The 25,219-nt window shown below is 42.5% G+C and overlaps 1 protein-coding gene and 1 long non-coding RNA gene across 2 annotated transcripts; both read right to left on the minus strand.

Moving 5' to 3' along the window:
* Nucleotides 1–2,781: 2,781 nt before the first annotated feature.
* On the minus strand, nt 2,782–4,561 carry LOC127061051 (uncharacterized). The gene is made up of 2 exons (XR_007780472.1): nt 4,316–4,561; nt 2,782–3,063 (listed from the first exon to the last, which is right to left on the minus strand). It is a non-coding gene; the product is annotated as an uncharacterized LOC127061051 (long non-coding RNA).
* Nucleotides 4,562–4,796: 235 nt separating this feature from the next.
* LPL (lipoprotein lipase) lies at nt 4,797–21,976 on the minus strand. Its single transcript, XM_030237225.2, has 10 exons — nt 21,718–21,976; nt 14,744–14,910; nt 14,447–14,626; nt 13,720–13,831; nt 11,644–11,877; nt 11,160–11,402; nt 9,976–10,096; nt 9,268–9,450; nt 7,982–8,086; nt 4,797–7,039 (listed from the first exon to the last, which is right to left on the minus strand). Exons 1-10 carry the CDS (start codon nt 21,779–21,781, stop codon nt 6,994–6,996), a joined length of 1,455 nt encoding a protein of 484 aa, XP_030093085.1. The 5' UTR covers nt 21,782–21,976; the 3' UTR covers nt 4,797–6,993.
* Between the last annotated feature and the right edge of the window lie 3,243 nt (nt 21,977–25,219).

Consider the following 25,219-nt stretch of genomic DNA (forward strand, 5'->3'; position numbering starts at 1 on the left):
CCTCCCCTGATGCCTCCCATGCAAATTCAAAATTATGCTTTCAAATTCAGGGGCAAAAGAGGGGTATGACACCCAGTTTTGAATGTGACTGAGTATTTCAGCTTTTCATAAAAAAAATATCCAGCCATGAAAATGCTTTGTTTTTTTTTTTTTTGTTTTGTTTTGTTTTGTTTTTTTTTTTTTTATTTTTACACAAAGTATGTAAGTAAAATTACTGTTGAAAGAATGTTCCCCAGCATTTCCCTGATTTCTCCCCAGGGTCCTTAAATTTGCTGATGTTAAAAGAAAAACAAAGAACTACAAAAATGCACGTGAGCACAGCTCTATAAATAAAAAAGGGGGGGAAGAATGAAAGCATATTTTGTATTTTGAACCAGCCATTGTGTCGGCATTTGCTTACTCCATCACTGCTCTATGCTCAGGACATTAAGAGAAGACTGATACTAGAAGGAGTCTTTCTATTGCATTGAGTCTGACCTGAATTTCCTTTCTAAGGCCTGGGAAATAAAATCAGAGAGATTAAGATCTACTTTTTACCCTTGTACTGGAAAACTTCACTAGCAAAGGGCAAAATTTTTTCCAAGATAAACAAAAAATTTGGCATGATTTTGTGTCTGGGTTATAAATACATTAGAAAGGGGGAAAATTAGTCATATGAGCATATAAATAATAGCTCAATTACATTCAAGAATATGTGGGTGGTGTCCTGGGTGGAATAATTTGCTAAAGCAGAGTTCTTCTTCCTTGCTTTTCCTCTTCCTCTTAATTTATTCCTCTTTCTGAATATGTGCTTCTTCTTTTTTAACCTTTATTTATATCTTACTTTTTGTTCTTTAATCTTAGTGATCTTTCTATAATGGGTCTATACACATTTTTCTTTAGGATCGGTATTTTCAGTGGATACCAACACAGTGTGAAGTGCTTAAGTGTATACCTAGTCTCTGGTACACACTTCTATTTTCCTGATGTCAAGAAAATGTATATTTGAAATCAAAGGGATGCTTAACAGTTTTGCTGTACAAGTCCTGGTATGGCTGTTCTCACCATATTACAGAACAGCCCTGTACAACCTGCCGCAACATCAAAGACCCCCTCCTTCCTTCCTTCCTTTTCTTAGACATTTCTGCTCTTGCTCTTTGCTGCTTGTTCTGATTTTGTTTTGATTTCACTCGAAACTGATGCTGACATTGAATAAAGTTCTGCAGCGTTTAGATTTCTGTCAAGCCTCCTGGCTGATCAAGGCTGTCAAGCTGATCAGCCTGCTGATTCAGACCCAGGAGCCAACCATTCTAGCTACGCTGTTTCTATTTGTGCCGCTTGGCAGCAGTGAGGAATTTAAGAATCAGTGTAACCATGCCTAGCTTCAGAGCAAGACTCAGCAAGGATCTGGAAGGACTAAACCACCTGAGACGTGTGGTTACTGCACCACACAGAGCAGTGAGCTGGAGCTGTATGAGAGCATTCCTGAGATGTTCCCACTGCCCATGCTCGCCTGCAAGGGAAACACTGGAGTTTGCTTGGGACTGTGCTGGTCTCATACCTTCCTAGGTGATAAATGAGGTCCTGTGTGTTGTGTGTGTCTTTCTCTCTCAGGCTGTTTTTTCTGTTAGTTGATTTGTTTTAATTTTTATTGCGTGCTAATTACATCATGTCACTTATGTGGTTTGTTCTGTTGTCTCATAAATACAAATATTTTTACTGCCAATAGGTGCTAGCAATATTTGTGAGAAGAATCCAGAGCCAATATTTAACCTAATACCTGAGCAGATCATGGCCTGACATTTATATCCACTCTGTTTGGAAACGCTGCATAACAGCGTTTCAAAACCAAGAAAGTTGTAGCTGTGCCTTCATTTTAAATCTGGGATCTTGGGCCAGGTGTTAGGAAAACATTCAAAATTCCACAATGTCAACAAAAGGATTTTTCCCAGCCTCAGTGGAGTTTTGATTGTGTCTCTCACTGAAGGCAGGGTCGGCCCTTTCACCAGGAGCACAGGACTGGTAGCCCTTTCCTTACATACACAGTTACGCATGGAGAGGTTTCTAATCCAAAAGATTAGAAGTGACTCCAAAGGTAGCTTTGCCCAGCAGCAATTTCTCAGGCTCTGGGAGCAAGCCTCAAAAGCTCCTGAATTAAGCCTGCCAGAGGAAAAAAAAGCAAGGGCTGACCAAAGCCTGAGGACCTGGCAAGCAAAACTTCAGAAGTCTTTGTTTTTCAAAGTGTCTTTTGAACAAGTGTGAGTATTCTTAGCATATTTTCAACCCGATCTAGCATAGGAATCTGTTCCTACTGCTCCGATTTTCCATATTTTCAGTGTCCTTTCACTATTTAGAATATTCCAGGTTTGCAGCTAATTGTGGGTAAAAAAATCCTTTGGTGGATGGGACAGTATGAGATATGCTCTCACTCTTTTGAGGACAGTAACCCATGGCCAGGCAGGCCATCTTACTTCTCACTGAATGGTTCCACATGGTGGAGTGATGCACAGCAGCAAATCCTCTCCAGTGTCATTGGCAAAAAGTGGGACTGGTGATATTGGGTCACTTCCCACAGGAAGGGCCTACAATTAAGAACATGGTGTTTATCTGACATGAATGGTTGGGAGATGATGTCATTGATAAGGCACTGCACCGCCACACTAATGCCTGCTGTATCCAAGGTGGTTCCCATTTAGCATCTGCATTTCTGATGTGGATGCATTGTTCTGTTTGAGTTAACTTGAGCTGTTTTAGGGAAGCATTCTGAGCGTTGCTGAACAGAGATAGCACCACACACGGATATAAAAGCATTGTTAAGACAATCTTTATATGGGATGTTCTGCCAAATGGTTCCCTTCCCTTCCTCTTCTCATTTCCTTGTTCTCCTTTAGCCGCTGGAGAATGGTAATCCCTTTATTCACTTATGCGTAAACTGGTGACTTTCCAGACCTGCCACAAAAGACATTTGACTAGATGACTTCTCTGAAAGATGCAGCAGGAGGAGATGGAATTTTCTTTCCCGAGGATTTTAATACTGCTGTGCTTGTACTGACAGTGAGAATATGGAGAACCTTGCACTGAGAGCTGTAAACAAAAAGGAAAATACTACAGCTAGTTTCATTCTTCCCTCTTACATAAACTTTTTTCAATATCTGTTTTTGACCTTTAGAAACAACACCTGCACAATGTCTTTCTCATCCCAAGCAGTAAGCTTTGACATTTTGTTCTTGACACACAAAAGAGCAGGCACACAACTATATCTAAATAGAGAAAGCATGGAGACACCTATGGAGAGCAAAGTCATTGCTGGTTCCAAAAATTTCTCAGAGTTAAATATGAAAATGAAAATCTAGGCATTAGAAACCTGCCAGGATTTCCTCATCTTGCAGGTACACTGGCTAAATTCCTTTTTCTTCACTCTTTCCTTCCAGCCAAGAGAGTCTCTTTCTCTCTGCCTACCCACTGGTTGACTGCTGGGCAGTCAACTATCCCTGCAGCCCGTTCCAGAGACTGTTGGCAGGGTAAGCAGGGATCATCATGTTCTCTGATGTGGCTGGGCATTGCAGAGCGAGAGTAAAGGGGCCCAGGGATGGCCCCAAGGATGGCTCTAAATACTCACAGGAGACACCTGGATTCTTGACCCTCCACCACAAACTCTTTCTCTGCTTTACCTAAGAACACATTTAGTGTATTGAGGCTGCTGTGATATTAAAAGAATAGTTATGCCGTGGTGTTTTTAGGAGATGTGACCCCAGGCCTTGTCTTGTACAACTACAGGAGTCTTTCTAGCTCCCTAACCCAGACACTGACACAGGGGATAAGCAGTGTCCCTAGAAAACCCAATTTCAAAGCATTCCAGTCAGCAGATTGGGTTCTTCCTTCCTCCACTGATTCCCTCCCCTCCCCTCACCCTCCCCTACCCTCACCCTCCCCTCCCCGTCCCCTCCCCTCCCCTCCCCTCCCCTCCCCTCCCCTCCCCTCCCCTCCCCTCCCCTCCCCTCCCCTCCCCTCCCCTCCCCTCCCCAGTTCTTCTTTCATCCCTCCCTCCATTCATCCTCTCCAACCATCCATTTTCCATGGCATAGCTTCCCTTGCTTTCACAAGGAATGAAGCTCTGGTCTTGTCAAGGAGCAGACAGCTTTCACCAAGGAAGACTGCTGAAAGCAGAGTTCCCCAGGTCAACTGGGAACTGCTCTAATTGTGCCTAATATGATCTCCCAGGTGCATGTCACTACAATTCTCCTTAATTCCAGCCATCCCTCTCCATTGCTTGGGTGGAGCCTTGACAGAGCAAGCTGTTCTGGTAACAACCACTCTTGAGCTCCCCTGCACTCACAACAGATGGTTGAAAGTGAATTTTCACTGTTACTTCCTTAAGCAATAGTGGTAGCAAGAGTCTGGTGCTTTCCTCCTGCACCCACAGGGTCAGAACATCTCCATTTTGGTAAAGCACGGAGCAGAAGCATAGTTCTGACACCTGCCAGAAAAAAAAAGAAAAGGAAAAAGCCCGTCAAAGTAAGGACAGTTCTTGGACTGTTCTTAAAAGGGCCTGTAACTTGAAAAAAAACTGCAGATGAAAAGCTACTGCTTTTGTGATGTGAGAAACTTTGTTCCACACAGTGATTTCTTGGTGTCTTAATACATGAGTTTTGCATTTTCCAAAATTATATGGGGGAGAGCAGTGCAGAAATCACACATTCCTTTTTTTCTAGTGTCTCATTCCATCTTTTCAGCCTAGAATTCAAGGATAGGCTCTGGCCTTCACATAAAAGGTATACAGCAGATGGTTTCATCAAAAGGAAAGTAGTGACTTCAGATTCAGTTTGAGAATTTTATTAAAACCATAGGTTTCTGTTCTATACAAAACTGAGGAGATTTCCAAAAGAAAAAAAAAAGTATTAAGGACATTGGAAACAGTGCAATGTAAGTGGCTTGTTGATAAAAATCTCTGAAAGCTATATACAGGATTAATACTACACAACTGTATTAATGTAGAGACTGTCAGCAACTTTAGCAATATATACAAACTACCTTTACACGCATAAATATCTTATTTACAGCTAATAAATAACATTCAAAGCTAAATCATGTTTCCTTATGAAAAGAACCTTCACTATTTTGTATCCAAATTCTAAATGTGTTTGTATTTGATCCTGTATTAAGAGCTGTCCAGATACTTTGCCTCTGAAGAATTTAACTTTTAAGAGAAAATTGCAACAAAATGTGAAATCTATAGGGAATAAATCACTGTATTTATTTTTAGAGGTCTCAAAGGCAGTGGCTCAATACTCAACCCCACCCTCAGTGACTCATCACATCTCTGCTGTAGTTTAATCAAATGTGAGCAAATTCAGAGCTATTAATATTCCAACATATTGCACTGTTTAAGACTTTTATCCCCAAATATACTAGCAGCTACAGTTGGAAATAAGAAACAAATTGTGCACATAAACACACACTTTTTTTTCCTTTGCTTTTAAGATGGGATGATGTTGGAGAAATCACCATCTCCATGCTGTCTTGCACATGCAGGAAAGGACTACAACACCCAGCACCAACAACTAACATTACACTTCCCAAGTCTACCTTCAAGCCCTTGTGCCTCCCCAGCATTTTGTTTACTCTCCAGAAAGTTAAAAGAAGGCTACTGCACCTTTCAGCACAATGAAAAATTATATGTTACTTAAAAATGGGGAAGCAGACTGCCTTCAGTGTACCTATTTTTTTAAACTTGCAGCATGGCTAATTTGAGTGGTTTTCAGAGCACTCTTTCTTGTGGAGCACACAACCAGGCTGCTTTCAATTGGCTCAGCTCCTGCTTCCTGCTGAATTCCATCTCATGGCAGAAAACTCAGCAGCTCCTAGCACTGTACCACAGCCAAGAAACAAACTGAGGCGGATCACTGGCAGTCACAATTCCTGTACAGGGAAGTATGAGCATCCTTGTCAGCTATCAAGTGGATTCACTTGCACTGAAAACTGCACACAGCAGCCACGCAGCTGCATGACTGACACTTGGTGTCGAAGAGCAGAGAAAGTGTGACAGTTTTGGCACACATGATGCAAGCAAGCAGAGAGAGGGTGGAGGGTGGGGGGAAATATCTGTTTTCTGCATTTTCTGGTAGCTCAATTCCTCTGCAGCTCCATTTTCACAGTGTTGAAGGCTAGACAGTTTCATTTGCAATAACTGAAAGCACAGATAAAATGTTAAATGTCTGCATAAGACGCTGGCATTGCTGCCTTCTCCTAGAGCTGTTATTTATTCCAGGGTAAGTGGCATAGAAGTATACAGTTTAACAGATCATACCTATTGCTAAGCAGCACTGGCATCTACCCCCAATTAAATACATTCATAACCACAAACTAAAAAATTCATCCCCATATTAAGTCAGTCCCTGACACCTTCTAGTATTACACACAGCAAAGGTGGTTTTTTTCACATGGGAAACCTACTTATTTGCTAAACACACACTTGAAAAACAATGAACTCTCTCCACTGAACTGCCTGAAAATTCAATTTGCCAAGACACAAAAAAATAGTTTCAAATGATTTGTGAAAAGAACAAAAAACCACCACTAATCAAAAAAAAAAAAAAAAAACAACCCAAAACCAAACAAAATAAAAACAGTAAGATAAAATAAAACCAATTACAGGGCTTTGTTTCTTTTCAATAAATATTAAAAAATTGCTATATAGGATCTGATGTCAAGAAACCTTGTCACAAGGTACCATGATTAAGCAAAATTACCTATATCTTTTCAGCACTTCAAACTTTGGCAAGTAGTTCTGCAGGTTTCTTTTGTTTTTAACTATTTGGATAATGTATCTTTATGGTTAGTAACTTCATATGCTGAGACTTTTTTTACAAGAAGTCTCAAAAATAGCTAGGAATAGCAGGCAAAAATCCAGCAGCGGATAAATATTTCTATATATTTGGTTCTGAACATCCAGTCCACAGGGATGAACAGACTCTTTTCCTCCCCAGTGTGAAAAATCTTTGTTGTTCTTGTCACTTAAGCAGATTCGTGAGCAGAATTTTCTTTGGAGGCTCTCTTGGTACTGTGGAGGAAAAAAAATAAAATATAAAGATGATGAGGAAGATGTAAGATACTTGTTCCATCTTGTCTTATTTTTTGAGAATTAAGGTTTTAAAACTCCCTGCTTAACAGGAAGATAAATTACGAGCTTAGGCTTCTGCTGGCTTCTGCCTGATTTTATGTCAGATACACACACAGAGGTCTCAAGGCCTGTCCAAGTCATTGCCCCAGCGAAAGGGCCCACACGTGCATTTTTATGCAGAGCTAGATCTCAGTCCAGAAGTGTCCCCATGAGACCATTCACACGCAGTAATTGAACTAAAATAAATATAACCACTTGTCTATCTCAAACTTTAGTGGGTAAAGTCCAAAGACTGTCCCCACATCTAATCTGGGTCAGGAAAATTAGTGATAAAAAATATTAAAGTGCACCAAAGGCAGAATCTCTGATCCATAGGGATGAAACTCTCGGGGATTCACTCACCTGATGGCTGCCATCAGAAAGCAGTGGTGAAAAGAAAGAGCACCATCATATGCCTGCTCCCTTCCTGTACCAGCCTGCACATCTGCTGGCTGCCAGTACAGAGGGAGGGCTCTGAGCTGACCCAGTATGGAAGTTTGAATGTTCTGCAGCTAAGGGTAAGTGTTGAGACAGAGACATCCTTTATCTTTGTGCTAGTGCTCTGTCTGTAACCCTCCCTAAGAGTCCTTCATACTTGGCCAAGTGACTGTGAGAGGCAGTGACTAGCGCTTGCTTCTCAGGCATGCCAACAACCACACAAGGATGGTTAGCAGAGGAGCAAGCCAAGAGCTGGTAAGCTGCCAAAGTGGCCATAAGCAAACCTCTGGTTAGTCTGGCTTTTGAAGCCCTGAGAAGACTAGTGGACAAGTCAATTAAAGGCAAAGTTTAATTACCACTCAAGTGGTAATAAAACAATCTAAAAGCAAGAGTGATTACTCGTACCCTCCTCTCTTCCTGTTGACGGGCTGCTCCGAGCATTTCACAAATACTGCTGCCTCTTCTCCCTTACTGAGATGCGAGGTGCCATCTCGAGAACAGAACACCACTCTGTGGAATAAATATTAGAAAAATCACAAGACTGAGCCAAACATCCCTTTTTAATCTTAGAAAGAAGACCGGTGCTTGGAAACAGTCTTTATACTTTGTCACGTGGGGCACTGCAATTTTGCAGGCCTGTGAGAAAGTTATTTTTAAAAGAGAATTCTGTAACAAAAGAAACACTGTGCAAAAACTGGTAAATGAATTATACATGGGCATGAAAGCATAGCCATAACTTTCACTGATCCTTTGCAAAAAAATCTTCTTGTAGCTAAGATAGCAGAACTTCTATCCCAAAGTCTCTTGGATCTCTATTTACACCAGTCTTTACGTGAGTTTTTTGTCAGGTGAATGAACTTGGAAGAAAGCCATGCTCCCTCACATGTGTGCAAACAAAGAAAGTTGCAATTTCCAGAAAACATGAGCACTCACTTTTCTATTTATCAGTACTTTCCCCACCCCTATATTTGTTCAGCTCTGATAACTGTTCTTTGATCAAGTGACTGACCTGTTTATTCAAAGGAGGAACTTAGTATTTACTATACTATACATAGGACACACATACTCTGTTCTTGGCCCATGTTCTGCAAACAGATCTCATGTTTAGTGAATATGAGTATTTCAAAAGGTTAATGTCGAAGCACTTCTGTTCAGGCTTTGATGTTTCAACATTCATGCATTAGCAAAGTCCTGCAACAGTCACGTGCTTCAGTTTTCACCCACCATTCAGGTATTCGACCCCGAAGGAAATCCAGCTTAACTAAGCAATAAATTCTTGTGCAAACACACTTTTGGAAGGATCTCTAACAATCTCTATCTCAGCATGCTCTTTGTGGCAAAAGCTATGCAAGAACCCAGCATGAAAGAAGACAGAAATTGCAAACACAATCACCGATGCTGGTTCATGGAGACACTCTCCTGCATATTATAACCAACCTTAAGTAGATACAATAGTGGGATTCAAATTAATTGTGTGGGAGGAAGACTACAAACTGTAAATCCCAGTGGAAGTGAATGACTGAAACTGGCTGATACAAATGGGGGTTTGATACCAGTGGAGCCCTGATTATCATTAATGCTGCACCTATTTGTAACTGCTTAACATGTCTGTCCCGGTCCGTGAGATACCCAAAATCAGGGAGCACTGTCAATTAGAACTAATATAGCTTATAACAATCAAAACAAGTTACTTTTTCTGAGTTTCCCCTGACTTCATTCTGATTCTCTGGATGTCAAATGTAAAAGGAGTCCACCAGTCTGACCAGCTGAAGAAGGTGTCTTTTTCCCACTGCAGCTTCACCATAAACAGGTCTCCAATATCCACTTCTGTGTAAATCAGGAAGGAGAATGTCTTGTTTGAGGAAACTTCAGGTCTGTGGGGAGGAGAATAAGAAAAAAAAAAAAAAAAAAACACACCTGAAATTATTGGACAGAAAAAGAAAATTAAGGAGCAATAGAACCTGGAATTCCCTGCCCGCCTGTGTCTAGGGATGTACACACAAAATTCTGCTTATTTGCAGAGCTGTGAAAGCAAATCCCAAGTCTCCCTCAGCTTCTGTACTGAGACCTTCAGACACATAAGTCCACTTTTAAGAAGATTTAATATGGTATAAAGATACTGAGAAGAAAATAAGAAGGCGCTGGAAACACTCTTATTAAGCTGTGTCACAGGTCAGACTTTCTGTTTCCATATTTCAGATGTCTTATCAAGAAGAGCTCCTGTAGGATTTGGTTCATTAATTTCTGAAGCAAATGCAACTCCTTGATCACGGACAAGAGCAGTTTCTGGGACCCTGTAAGATTAGTGCAGCTGAAGCCGGAACAAGTTTTTCAGTTGAGACTTTAACAAATTTAGGCAAACTCAACAGTACTTTACAGTTGTTTTTTTAGCTACTCACAGTGTGAAACCAATGTTCTCACTCTTGTCTAGAGTTCCATAGAGAGAGATCAGGAATGGCTGGTTTGTCCTAGTCGTGTTAGTCTTTCCAAAGAAATGAATCTTGACCTGGTAATGAAAGACTGAAAGAACACAAAAGCAAATGCCATTAGGAAAACTCAATTTCCAAAGAGACAGTTGGTGACAAAACCACCCTGCCTCACCTCTGAAAATCCTAGGCTGGAATTTGCCAACTTCACTAAAAAGAGTTTACTTCCCTGCAGGTGTCCAGGGAACTATTTTTTTGCAAGAATGTAAATATTAGCAAGCCAGGCAATCACCATTAAAGAACACCTTTGCAGTTCTTGCAGCCAAACTTTGCACTCAAGCTACCACTATAATCATCACAGAGTAAGCAGCATCACCTTCAAACCTGCTATTAAACACGTAAGACTTGCTATACTTGACTTGAAAAAAGTGAGCTGTGCTCACAAATAAAAAACAAAAACAACCCACTGCAGGTTAAGCACCAAATGCCAACAGAACGCCAGTCTTGCCCTTGCTCTAACAGTGCAGGAATGAGCCTTTTGATTGCTGGTCCATCACACAATGCACACTGTCAGAATACTAAGGGGTACAGGCAAAGGTAAGGAGGTAAATAAACTAGTAAAATCCAACATTATTTTCCTAGCTGTGAGGAAAATATTCTCCTCCTGGTTTTCTCTGGCTTTGTCATTCTCGGACCTCCCACAGCAGCAACTAGAATCAAGAAGTGCTGAGATATTTTAATGAGGGCTGGTGCTCCTCTATCAAGTGCACCACCGAAGGCACAGATCTGATGCTTGCATATCTTTAACTAAGATGCTCACCAGACTGAGTTCTCCTGATTATTTCCTCAACAGAAAAAAGTAATCATTTGGATGAAAAACACTGAAAAAGTTCCAAGTGATCAGGCAGCAGAAGATGTCTAACTTCTCCTACTTAGAAACTTGCTACAAAATACCTTTCTTTTCGCACTCCACCCTACACCTCGAGTAAGTCAACACTTTTCTCTGAGACTTGCATTCAATGGCAAATTACAGGCCAGCGTCACCCCTGCTCACCACAGGCACCAGGGCAGCAATATTCTCATCGGCAACACATGCCCATCGTACACAGCTGAGCACATGTACCAGTCCTGCCCATCACCAAGCAAGGAGCACCTACCTTTGTAGGGCATCTGAGCACGGGTTTTCAGATACATTTTAGTGTTTCTCTTTGTTCTCACTCTGTTGACCTTGTAACCCAAATTGTTGCAGCGGTTCTTGCGGCAGCTCAGGCAGAGGCCCTTCTCAAAAGCCTCCTTTGTGTTGCAGCGGTAGGCCATGCTTGCCTTTTCTTCGTTGAGGAGAGAGTCAATGAAGAGGTGGATGGATCGTTCATGGGAGCATTTCACCAGCTGATCCACATCTTGAAAGAATGAAAATGTGTAATGGGTATACACGTGTGCACATAATGATATTAATCCCTAAGCAATGCTGTCAACAGGCAGGATCCACTATGGCAGAACTGGGCTTTACAGGATGACTTTTAAAAGCATTTGAAAGAAGATATTCCTGTGCCTCTCAGAGCTCTTTCCTTGCAAGACACCTTGCAGGGCTATTCAGGTTTCCCTCAGAATGTTATACTGTTTGTTTCAGAGCAACCTCACCTCCAAGCCCTTTCTCAGCAATCAGACGCAGTGCTTCTCCCAAATTGCAACCTGGCTGGAAACCTCCACCATTGGGATAAATATCAATGTGTCCAACAGGCTTCTGGATCCCAATGCTGCGGTCTGGAGAGCCTCGGGTGTAGGTGTGTAGGACATCCACAAACTCGGCATCATCCGGGGAGAGGCGAGTGAGTTCATCAGCATACTCAAAGGTGGGACCTGCAGGATCCAGCCCTTTATGGGGCAAACCACAAAGAAAAACTGATATTATTGTCTGCCAAAGATACTGGCATTGATGATTCAGCTGCCCCACTGGTCTAGAATATTGAGTTTTCCTGCTGACATTACAGATGGATCACTTAAATATCATTAATGTATACAGGATAATCAAATGCACTACCTTGAAAACTGTCACTGTTTAAAAAATAAAAGTGTATACAAACACATGGAAGGAAGCCCAGCTAACTTCCTCAGAGCTGTAGCATTTCCAGTGGATGGGAGAAACAAGCTCTTAAGTATTTTCTCAATGTCTTCTTTTCTTGACAAGAACTGTAGAACTTGTGTCTGAAGTGTCTGAAGTATGGAAAAGTCTTGCTGACAATTCCATGCCAGGGGAGCAAGTGGGAAACATAAATAAGGGCTTCACTGTCTACATACCTAAGAGGAAGGGGATTACTAGGGTAAACTCTCAAGCCGCAGCAACATTAACATCACAAAAAACCCAGAGGTATTCTGCCAGTGAACTATCTCCTGTAAGTACTTTCTCCTGTTCAGACAACTCCCTGAGAGCTGGCTGAAGGGACAAATCTTTTCTGCAGCCCCCAGCTGTACTGCCTGGAGTAACTGTGGAGCTAACAGTGTTAGCTCCACTCGGTCTGAGCTGCCTCCCTCTCAGCTGTGAGGGCTTCAGGGGCCACATTACATTGTTCCCTGTGCTTTTCCCCGGGAACGGTTCATCCTCAGCACCAAGAGCAGCTGTGGAGGAATAACAGAGGGCTACTGATGTGTCAGTGATTTGGCAGCCTCAGTGAAAGCAGCAAAGCTGCAACTTAGAGAAAGCAAGGGCAGAGGGACTAGTGCTTTGGCCTCCTGACTTTAATCTGCCACCTCTCAGGACCTGACCTTTCCAGATGTGACTGCTGCCTAGCCCACCTCCCAGCGTGCCTGTGGATCTGGGATCACAGCCAGGATCAGGTGAAAGACTAAGAGTGCCAGGAGCTAGGCTCCCTTCTGAACGTGCTCCCAAGCTCTCTCAGCAACAAAGACACCACAGATGAGCAATTTTCTTAGCCTCATTTGCTGATGCAGGCAATTCCTTTGTCAATGAGATCAGTGCTAGTGGCTCAGCTGTCCAGGGGCTGGGTTGTAAACCAGCCCCAGAGTGGCCATGCACTCTGCCTTGTCTAGCAGATTTCTCAGGCTCCAAAAATCACCTTAAACAGACATCTAAGGAGACACAGCAACAGGGAAAATATATGTCTTCCCCAAATTCTCACAGTATTATTTCCAGTCTAGAAGATTTCTTGAGACTGTTATGGTAAACTTTGTAATAATCCACACTGGATCTCTTCTGGTTATCAGTCCAGTCTCCCTTGGAGCCCATATAAACTTCTCACATCTACCTCATCCCATGGCAAAGAGTTCTGCAGGTACTAAACTTGCTGGGGCAGAATTTACTTCCTGTTCTGTTTCAAGGGCTCCCATCAGCTGCAAGGAATGACTGCCTGGATAAAGACAACCCACTGAATTTCTAATGCTGCAAGAGATACTGTGACCTTTGCCAAGCCATGGTTTGATCAGTCCCCACCACAACCCCCGAAATACTTCTCTATCAGGGCCTACTCACTCATTTATTGTAAAAAAGCAAATAAAGGTTATTCACTCACAACCCTTGTTATTTTCTCAATATTTTTGCAGTTCTATCCCAGAAATATCAGCCCTGCCGTTTCATTAAATCATGAATACATAACCAAAGTACTGCCAGCAAGCAACAATTCTGGTGATTTTTCAGTGGAACATAATATTTCAGTATGGAAGAGATGCAACTCTCCACTCTACAGTCACAGGTTTTCTTACCAGTAATTCTGTTCACCTTCTTTTTGGTCAGATTCCCAGCAATCCCAGCAGCATGGGCACCTAGACTGTACCCCAGCAAGTGGAGATTGTTGAGAGGATAATTGAATTGCTCCTGCAAAAGAAGACAATTTGTTTAAAGTTCGAAACCAAACACGAAAAACATAAGAAGACACAAAAGAAAGTGTTTTGTTAATACTGGGATTTTTGTTTGAGCCATGAACAACAGAAGAAACACTATATAGTTATCATAATTTTGTGCCATTGTAAATTTCTTGATCTAACTAATTTATGGCCAAAATCAAAACTGAGAGGAATGCAAAATAAAGGACAGAACACAGGGCTGTTTATTTCATAAAGGTTTTCAGCCACCCTCTTCCCACCTGGATCTCCTAAGGCAGGGCACATTTCCGGTTCCCAAGGACTGGCTCCTGTATAATATATACAGAAACCTGTCTTTCATAGCTACCTCTCAAAGAGCCCTCAGAAATACTCTGGGCCCACAGGACCCCACAGACCACAAGGCAAAGTCTCTGGAATGCAGTACAAAAGGCCTCTGAGTTGGAGGTAGCCAGTAGACCACAGCAGGAATTTTACCAATCCAGCAAAACTACTCTCTACCAGAGTTTAACTCCATCTACCCAACAGGAGATGATTAACATGGCTGCATCATTGCTGTTTTGTCTCCTATGACATTACGTAGAATATGAGACATGTCTCCATGCCTTACCTCCATCCAGTCAATAAACATAGCAACATCCTTTCCCACCAGCCTGGTGTACGCAGCCGACACCGGATAGTGCTGCTGAGCTCGAACCAGCCAGTCCACCACAATGACGTTTGAGTCAGGCTCCCTCTTGTACAGAGCATCCACCAGCTTCGGGACCCAACTTTCATACATCCCTGTCACCTGTTGGTTTTGGTGATTTTAATTAAAATAGGACATATATTAATAAATCTGTGAGATGCTCCTGCACAGTTTATCGGAAGTGTGACTAACAGGGAGATTCGTCCCCCTTTGTCTTACCGTCCACCCGTGGATCACCACAAAGGTTTTACTGGTATGATTGAAGTTGCACTGTGCCAGGCTGTTCACCTGCCCAGGAACCAGGTAGCAGACATCCTCATCGGGCTCTGCAGGCGTCCGTAAGGAAAACTTGCTCTCGATTCCATCAAAATTGTTTTTGCCTTCTTCTATAAGAGCACAGAAAACATATAGCAGTGTTTTAGGAGTACTAGGACAAAGTCAGAAGGCACAGGTACAATGTTGGAGAGATATCTGGAGCAGTCAAGGAATGGGACGGGTGGTTTTCATTTCCTACAGCACTCAAAGGACACACAACAGCTGTGTAAAGAGGAAATCAAAGGGTGAAAATTGCTCCCCTTCCAAGGTCCTGCTAAAACAGTAAGCATCTGCTGAGCTGTCAGAGAGGGATGAATAAACTTCGAGAGTCAGTATTTTCCCCATCACATTAAGCAGGAAACCTCTTAAGTATCACAAGAGTACAGAAAATTGCACACAGCAGTCACAGACAGTCACCCAGGAAAGCAGAGTTACTACCATACTATTACATTTTTTGGTGGTGTATCTTCCACACCACCTCACCAATAATCACTGCCTAACAAGGCCTTTTATAACTCTGGGTAGTTGTAGTGCATTAAAAGCTGTGAAGTCACCACTGGTTTACAAAATACTAGATTTAAGTTTTGAGCAACAAGCAGCAGGTGAGGAGATCAGAGAAACTGAACTAGCAAACCAGCAGTCCATTTTGTAGTACATTTTCAGATCATCTGATAACCTACAGAAAAATAAGCTTCGGAAAAGTATCTTCCTCTGCAGGAAGCAGAGGGAAGGAAGGGGGGGAAGGAGGTGAGATCTTGTACTGGTGGTAACAAAGTATGTCCTAGCCTGTAAAGACCACTCCCTCCGACTTCCAGCTTCAAAATTTAAGTACTCCTTTCCTGCCAAAACAGGGAAGTGACTTTAGGCTTCATATTCACCATTTCCTTTGGGAAGAAACTTAAATGTCTCCTCTTTTTATGTCTGATTCAACTGCTAAATGCCTCTGCGTACAGCACACCCTGTAATTAACTTTTCAAAACCCATGCCCCAGTTTGGCAACATGAGTAAGGCAAATATTGATTGCCTGTCTTTCAAGTGCAGCTGAACTTAGGCCAGCTCTGTCCTGCTCAGCATTGTCTTTCCTGGCATCAAGACGACCAACCTTCCACAAACTCCAAGGCACCACAGGGAACACAAATGGACAAGATAAGGATCTTATGCTAGGCATGCAAAACAGATTTCCACTCCCTTTTCCCATTGCAGAAGAGGTTTTCTATGATAATTGGTAGATTTGCATTTCCTGCATAAAGCTGTGCTGCATTGCTCAAGTGATAAATAACTAACAATTCATTTTTTTTCCAGAGCAGTTTTTCTGGTCTTCTCATTCAAGCTACCATACACAGCAGGGCACTGACTTATGCCTGACCTCACCTCAGGGAGCTCTAAAATGTCTGGAAAGTTCTTGCTGTGTTTGGAGGGTCACAAGAAATCAGGGTCTAACCTCCCTCATCATGTCTAAAAACAGCACAGAGCCTTGCAACAAATGCTTATGTAGCAGCCTCAGAGAAACCTGTCAGCCATAATCAATGGCTTAAAATTGCCCAAATTCAGCAGGATTTCTCACCTGTCAAAGCACACGCAGGAAAGCAAGAACTGTTCACTGAACAGAAGCAGTACTCAGCTTTAGGTTTTGACCTTGCCTATGCTAGGCTGGCTAGCTAATCCAGGATAATTACACTGAGGGGCCCCTTCCTGCCTCCTAAAGAAAGGTGTTTTTCATAGACCTTACCATCCGTCTACCAGTACAAGCATTCACATAATGGTAAATATAACATTTTACCTACTAATGAAAGCTAAATTTACCAAACTAACCAAATGATTGCATTTTTTTCTCTATTTCTGCATGTTCAAAATTTCTTTTTGAAATTTTGCAGAAATTTGCCAACTGACAGTATAAAACACTTTTTTGGAAAAAATCATTAGACCTTTATTATTTACTTTTTAGCCAGAAAAAGAAAAGTCCTAAAGGCAGGTTGGTTAAATATCAGCTATTACTTTTCACTCAGCTGTGAATCACTAAAAACTTGAAAGGAACAAGAACAGCTTTCAATTGTAAGGCATACAATGCTAGGACTTTCAATTATGTATATTCCCTCCTAGTACAGGAAGGCAAAAAAGAATAGTCCACCTGCTCACTAGTTAATAGTGCTTCCTTTCATACCTAGATATCATTTCCCTTCTGGATTAAACTTCTCTGATAATCATCCAAAATCTAAATTACATTGATATCCTGTCTTGTAGTGTGTTTTCAATTACAAACACATGCTTGAATTTGCATGTAAGTTCAGACCACAGCTCCTTTGAAAACAAGCTCATGGGAAATTTACAATTCAAAGTGTACTATACTTAAGGGTACACTTGGAAAAGTGCACAAAGCTCAGAAAGACTGCAGAACAGTGGCACCTGCCACTCAAGACGTGCTAAGCGCTTCACGCATATTTGCGTGTTTTAATCTAAAAATCTTTGGTAGGGATTTGAGAACAGAAAATCACTGAGATACAGTCACCACCAAGAAAGAAGCAGCTGCAAAGCAACAGCCCTTGAGTTAAGGAAATGGCAGGCAGGCACTTTTCTCATTTTACTATGTTGTATGAGGATTAGAAAGTCAGAAGAAATTACTGTTATCATCTTATGCCCACAAAAAGTGTCATGTTATCTTATGTCCACACATGGTCAGTTCCCAGCAGGCAAGATACCCTTTGGATGAGGGAAGTGTGTGTGTAGTGGAGCTTACAGACTTCTTCACGGCATGCTCATCAAGGTTTCTTTGGAATTTGCCTGAGTTTGGTTTTGCAAATTCTATACAGCTCTGAGCAGAAGATATCTTGTCTGCACCTAATGCTGTGCTGCACACATGCTGCAGTACCACCTCACATCCCAGCTTCTGCAGAACACAGGAACACACAGGCTGTACACACTCACCAGCCAACCTACACCTACATGTACCATGCTTTAAACCTGAAGCAGAGAAGTTCAGCAGATCACTTCAGAAAACAAGCATGTCCCACTTCTGCTTTCATACCTCATTGTATTTCTCGGCCTATTAAACAAATTATTCAGAACCAAACTCTGTCATTCATAGACTTTCACCACAGACCTTTTCCTCAGAGATTCACAGGGGGAAATCTCTTTGAATCATGTCCTGAGCCAGTGAACCATTGGGCCTCATTCTTACAATCTTAGACAAAGAAGTGCAAAGACAGCCAATGTACACACTCACCACAGTTTAGTTAATAAGTTGTTTTAACTCAAGTTAATTAAACCATGAAAACCCCCAAAACAGGTAGTTTTCAGAACGTTTCTGAAAGGTGGACAGAAAATTATCTGAATTAGGATTTCATTTTTCATAATGTAGATACAGAAATTAGATATCAAGAAATATACATACATCAAAGTTGAGATACTGAAGTAGCTTTTTTATGACGAGAATGCAAGTCCCATTTCTAAAAAAGACCTTTGAATAAAACAGACTGGATGTAAACACATGCAGACAAAAAAGAAATCCATGCTTTTGCTAAAAACTACGGTTTCCCAGGCATAGTTCAGCAAAGGCACAAAGGCATGTGTTGTGTATTGCCAAAGCTTCCAGGCACACAGTTACAAATACAAGCACCTGTTCCAAAATCAAATTTTCTGTCTATGCTGTGTGTTCACAGTTAGTATGACCTACAAAGGGATTACTTAGGCAACTGAAGCAGAATTAAAAATTAAATTACCAATTCCAGATAGAAGTTGGCTTTTCAGGCTGCATCGCCAAAACTTCACCATTTTGTCATGCTATACAAAGTCTTCTGATGCTTTTCTTACACCCCTACTTGCACAATATGAGTTTCCATATTTAGAAAAAAATAAATAAAAACCTCTCCTGTGCAGCAAGGTATTGAAAACCTCACAGAACTCAAAGAAAGTGGGAGCCAGGGTGGAAGCTTACAAGCTGGGAAGTTAGTAGTTTTGTTTTTCCTGTCCAAAGTCTGTGACACTTTGGACTTGCAACTTGTGAAATTCCGTTCAGTTAGGGACTCCTATCAATTATCAATTTTGAAAGCATCCCACTGACTTTAGGTATTCTGACACACGAATCAAGAGAATTCAGCCTCAAGTTTCTTTCACAGGAAGCCCAGGACAACTTGGCTTATTGTGAAACCATTTACCACTGGTTAGCTGGGTGGAGAATGTGAGTCTTGAGGAAGTAACAACATCTGGAATATTAATCTAAAGTTAAACTGCCCACATCACACAGGTTGCCAAAATATGATAACAATGCATTTGCCAGAATGAGTGCACCTAAGCTGTGGTTTTAAAAATGGAATCTTTGATAAACAACAATTTCTTGGCATTATGCACTCAGAAATGGAAATAGTATTAGCTAGGTGCAAAGATCCTTAGAAGGTATACTGCTAGACTGTGTCTTCTATAGCCCACAGAGACATGCATGCACACACATGCACAGCAGCAAACATCTGCACGTAACATCAAACATTTACAAGCTGTAGTTAACTGGGCTAAATCTTCCCTCAGCTGACAATCAGCATTAGGAAAATGGCAGGCATCAATTAGTCATACTGAATTCCGAAGAGTTCTGAAGCAAACTCACAGTCAGCTGTAGTAGAGGGCCTTTATCACAGAAATGGTTATAGTTTAATTTGATCTACACTATAAACTGAAAGCGGACTGCTGTGTGTTGCAATCCCAGGAAACCTACCTCACGAGTCAGGTTATTGTTTAACCTTGCTGCAAAAATATTACAACTTCATGTTTATTTATGTATTCCTCAATGGCAGAACCCTGAGAGTACGTTCTGCTTCACTTCCCAGGTGGGGCTAATGGAAAGAGCAACACTTTTGGAAAGCTACTGGGCACAAATTCAGAAGCTAAGTAAGAACCTCCCAGCTCAAGTTTTGCAGGAGGCAAACTGCTGTTCTCTCACTGTACACAGGGGTGCCCACCCCTCTCCGTGGTACTCCCTGACAAATCTTTGCTCAGGTGCAGCTGGGACACTTGCAATTCAATCCAGCAGATATCTAGCCATCCATCGGTCCCTCTGGAATATCTGTGGGACAAAATGCCACCACTGTCAGACTTTGCAGAGATAAGGATGCATGTGAAAGGTAAGGATGCATGCGAAAGTCCTACCATGCAAGTACACCCGCACAGAGGAGATTCCAGCAAACTTTTAGGAATGCTAGTGATCATGCTAAACTCCAGCACAACTTGAGGCCTGAGAGCCTCACCTCTGTACCTTCTCAAGAGGCATTGTTTCTCAAAAGGCCTTGCCACAGCTGCCCTGGTATGTCTATCCCAAACACAAACCATAGAAAAAGCCAGCAGCTCACACCACGCAACAATGTAAATATGGTGACTCTGGATTTACACTGGTAAAATATCTAAAGGATCTAAATGTATTTCTAGCAATGTTTTTATCTTTTCTGGGAACACCAATGTTTTCTTCATTGGACTTTCTAGAAAGTCTTTTTCTATGTTGTTTTTTAAATACTCTGGATTCTTGGAGGGCTGGCTCATGTGTTTTCTGTAGTTTCAAAAAACTTTTTGCCGTGGTGTGCATGGAAAAGTATGGAACTAAAGGCTTGAATTGCTTTAGGATGAGCACACAACCTGCTTTCATATAATCTATTCCTAAGAAGAAATAATGAAATTATTGGTAAGTCTGTGGCAAATCAGCTCCTGCAAGGATGAAAGCTTTCCCCGGGAAGAGAGTTATTTTAGTGTATAGAACTTGGATACTGTGATGAAAACTGGTTTTGATTGTCTCTGATGGCACAAGATTGGATTCAAAGCTACAATACATTCCTTTCGCTGTACCCTAGCACCCCATCCTCTTACTTTTGAATACTTCCCTTCAGCTTCCTTGTACACAAAGAAGTAACAAAGGCACCCACAGCAGAAAAAACTGCAGTTTATATATTCTAGTTTAGGATGACAAAGCAGCTCTAGGAGCTACAGCCACACTTTCTTCTAAGGCCAAAAACTTTTAAAGACAGATACAATGTGTGGGAGATCAGTGTAAGAAAGGAAGCCTGTGACAGGGCACTGTTAACAATATTTAAGAGCTTTTTTTAAGCTTGATGAGTAGTGGTCTCCTAAAGCTAGTCGATTTGTTCATAACAGCTTCAATTACAATGATTAATTGAGAGAGCATTAGTAAAAATCTAGCACCATTTGCACATCTTCACTTCCTGTAGCTTGGACAGGATGCCTATGCACAAGTGCAGGTACAGCAGGCAGAGTGCAAACACAGCCATAACTGAACCCAGAGAGAGTAAATCGTTCTGTTCACTTTTTCCCTAGTGGATCCTGCTCATTACAGGCTTAACTACATCTCGAACACATTACCAGGATAGCGATGAAACTCAGCCTTGCCTTGTCCAGGATCAAGAACTCTATGAAGCTGGGATGCTGGGATGGCTAAGTCCCACAGAAGAGGAAGCAGAGGGACCTTACCGTGGTGCTACTGCTGTGCACATCCCTGGCTGGGGCAAGGGACTCTCGGAAGCCACCTTGTCTCTGGGAAAAAAACACATCCCAAACCTCAACAGGTCGCGCCACCAGCCCGGCAGGTTGTGCCTAGTTTCGGCTGGGGAACAGGCTCCAGGTCTCTCCTAACAGGATGGAGGTTCCCCCCCAGTGTCGCTCTCCAGCGCCTTCCAAGCCCACTCCGCAACACCCGGGTCCTGCAGCATCCCAAGCTCCCCGGGACAGTTTCACAAAGGAAAGACTGCAAACTCCCCTTTCGCGCCACGCCGGCAGCGCTTCCCCCAAGCCCCCGTTTCCCAAAAGCAACAGGCAGGCCCGGCAGCTCCCGTTCCCCCCGGGTCCCGTGCGCCCTCCGGGCGCCGTCCCGACCCCGTCCCGGGACTCACCGCCGAGAGCAGCACCCCAGCGCAGGCAGAGGCACACGGCGGCCAGGAACGCCTTCCTCCACATCTCGCCTCCTGCCGCAGGCACGAAAGTTTCGGCGCGAAAAGAAAAACAAATAAATTTTAAAAATATAAAGGTAAGGGTTTTTTTCCTCAAAACTTACGATAACTAAAACAGAGGAGCGGCGCCGAAGCGCAGCGATGGACAGGGCAGCCCGAGGAGCGCCCAGCACCGTCGACGCCGCGCCCGCCTGCCCTTATGTCCCGGGCAATATGCAAATATACAAATAAATATGCAAATATGCAAACGAACATGCGCGCCCATTGGGCCAGCGCCGAGGGGCGAGGGGGGCCGGCGCTGGCCGGGCCGGGCGGGGCGCGGGGCGAGTTCAGGCTCGGGTCCGGGGCTCCCGCGGGGCGTCCCACGGGGCGCGGGTCGGAGCGGAGCGCCATGAGACGGTGTGGAACGGCGCGGCCCCGGCTCGGCACGGCGTGCAACCTCGGCTCCGAGCCCTCCTCGGGCCTGGCTCCCACAGCCCTCCCGGAGCCCTCTGGCCAGCCCTGTCCCCGCAGCCAGGATGCGGTCCCAGGGTTTCACCCCCTAGGTCCTTCCCGCCTCTGGCGACCTAGCTCTGCTGTGCCTCTGGTGGGGTCTTCTTCCCCATTCCTGCTTTTGCACCAGTAACCGGCAGCTAACTATTTTCTGTACAATGCTTGCAAGGGACCTTCTGCTGTTGCCTTGAAAAATCTTTGCCAAGACCTTGTTTTGCCAGCACTCAAGGGGATACAAGTTTGGAGAAAAAATTAATTCACTGGAGATTGCATCTGTGCTCCTGAGAAATAAAAAATTGATTCCTTGAGCTCTTCAACTCTCTCTGCCCTCCTCTCAGAAATGTGGTTTGCACTGAGATCTGCGTTGGCAACCACTGGGTGAAAGATCAGTTATATAAGGACATTAATTTAATAACAATACCAGTTTTCATTTCATCATGCAGTTTGTTGCCAAAGGCGCAGCTTCATAAAGAAGTTTATTACACAGGGAATGAGGATTCCCTGGGTTTTGCAATGTGAAGCAAATGGGATTCACTTTAAGGGTAACAGATCTTTCTCATACCAGACACCTTAGGAGACTAAAACATATCTGGCTTATATTAGTGAGATTGTTCAATAAGAGATTGCTGAAGTGTAGAAGTGGTACAGGGTCACCTTTCCAACTTTAGGTTCCACTAAAAGATCAGTAAGATCTATAAAGTGAGAATACATTTTCCCCCAAGACACTAGAGTTTCCTCCATCAGCAATCCCTATTTATAGCCAGAAGGCATCAGAAGAATTTAGCAAGGGTAGAAACTGTTCATGCTGAGACTTTCCGAGACAACTGAGTGGCAGGAAGAGGAGGAGGAGGGGGCTAACGCAGGGGGTGAGGCAGGGAGAGAGGCTGGGACTCCAAACAGGGGATTGGAGATGAGGAGGCAGGAGAGACCAGCCTTCCTCCCCAGAGGATGGTGGTGATGTGAGCAGGGAAAAATATGATTTGTGCTGCAGCTTGCTAAGTACTGAGCATATCCTCTGAGACACAGTGTTTGAGACCCTCTTGTCAAAACAATAGCAAGAACTTTTTCATGTCTTTCTTTTCCCCAAGTGTGGACTAAACAATGCATTTCTCTTGATCTAATTTGGTGGAAACTCTATAGCACAGTTTCCTCCTTAGAAAACAGCCTGACTCTATGTCGGGTCAGACATCCTTCCTAGAAAATTTTATTCCCTGATGGCAGCATAAGGCAAGCTAAAAGAACAAACACTTTGAGGCAGGCTGCTGTAAGGGAGACTGTCAGGTCACCCTAATCACAGGTGATGCAACTTACCCATCGGAGCAAAACAGAATATGAAGTCTTCTGATTTGCACAACTATATGCATGCCTACTTCAGAGGGAAAAAAAAAAGCTTACAATATTACAAAATACATTAATTTTGTGGGAAAATAAGTAGTGTAGTTTTAACTGCTTATAGGATCAGGTAGAAAGGAGCAGTGGCAATGCTTGACACACCAGTCCTGGATAGATTGCTGAGATTGCCGGCTCTGTCTGTAAATCCACAGGCTGTAATCAGACTTACAGTTAACTTCCAATATTGTTTGTGAAACCCATCAATAGCAAGGACAGGCAGCAGATTTACAAAGAATGACATCTAATTTGTTACTGAAAAGGCTTGTTTGCGTAATTTTTTCTTCATGCCTATGCTTGAAGATGTAGTTGCGTATTTAAGAAAGGGCTATGCAAACTGTCCAACAAATTACAAATAAAAAAGAAAAAAGAAAAAGAAAAGAAGAAAGATTTAAAACAAAATGCTAGAAAAGTCCTTTCAAGTGATGAAAGATGGGGGAAGGGGATAGTTCTATTTCTTGGATCTTGAAAAAATTTCCTACGTCTGTTGTAAACGCAGATGTAAAATAATCTGAAAAGATGGGACACAGCACATTTCCCAACATTTAATAACCTTTTTTCCCTTGCAGATAATCGTGATTAGATGGAAAAAAAGCTTCATGGCTCAACTCAAGGTGCTTCAGTGCAATCATTGCCTGGACTTGAGTTCCTCTTCCTCTGTGAAATACATAATCCCAGATGGGAAAGCAAAGCTCCGTCTGTAAAACAGAGCCTGATTTATAGTGCTCATGGTCTCCAAAGTGGGTAGAAGATACTATAGTGAGAGCTAAAATACATTGCTTCTAATAAGGACAGGAGAAAACCTGGACAGTGAAGAGAGAAGTTGCATGGTTTGACTGGTACTTGCACCCACAGACCATGTAGAAGGTTAAAGTAGAAACAAGCCCAGAAGTGTCTCCAACACAACATGGGCAGCATTGCGGTGCAGCTGTGCTGAACCCCCAGCAAACTCACTGGCCTCACACAACAACAAGCAAGGGGAGAACCAACCAGAAAATTTCATTTCCACAACAATACTCCAAAGACAGCTTGAAGCACAGTGAGAGGGGAAGGGGGCTGACGCAACATGACACTTTGAATGTTTTTGTACTGCTTTAACATAAAAGATTTTATAACTGAGGGTGAGAAGTCTTCCAACAAAAGTATCTGCTTAGAAACAAGCAGAAAATATTCTGGCCTCTTTCTGAGTAGGAAATACAAGTAAGAAGACTTCTTTTTTTTTTTTTTCTTTCTGTAAATATTTGAATTTTTTCTTTCCCCACCTAGAAGAAAAATAGTGAAACTAAAACCAAGACTTCAGCATATGTTTCCAGATTATTTCTATATTAATAAGTTCAAAGAAACAAACAAAAAAAAGGATCATTTTCTCCTACTTTTATTTTGTTCAAAGATATCAGTGAAATGGATTTTTTAATTTTTTTTCTGAAAAACAGCTATTTTCAATGAAACTCCAGTTTGAGAATAAAAAAAATTACTCTTCCCTGCTTGTTTCAATACCAACTAACTGGGCTACAGTTACTTTACATGCTGCAAAGTAAAGCTGAGCCTCTCTGCTTCAAGTAAG

Source organism: Serinus canaria, chromosome Z, assembly GCF_022539315.1.
Source record: "Serinus canaria isolate serCan28SL12 chromosome Z, serCan2020, whole genome shotgun sequence".
Classification (NCBI taxonomy): Eukaryota; Metazoa; Chordata; class Aves; order Passeriformes; family Fringillidae; genus Serinus; species Serinus canaria.

Excerpts from the sequence above, each read along its gene's own strand:
- LPL (XM_030237225.2), bottom strand. The coding sequence starts at position 21,781 with ATGTGGAGGAAGGCGTTCCTGGCCGCCGTGTGCCTCTGCCTGCGCTGG. Across the intron at positions 10,097-11,159 it reads TGCTCAGATGCCCTACAAAG|TCTTTCATTACCAGGTCAAG; the intron begins GTAGGTGCTCCT and ends GTGTTCTTTCAG. Across the intron at positions 9,451-9,975 it reads GAGAACATTGGTTTCACACT|ACCTGAAGTTTCCTCAAACA; the intron begins GTGAGTAGCTAA and ends TCCTCCCCACAG.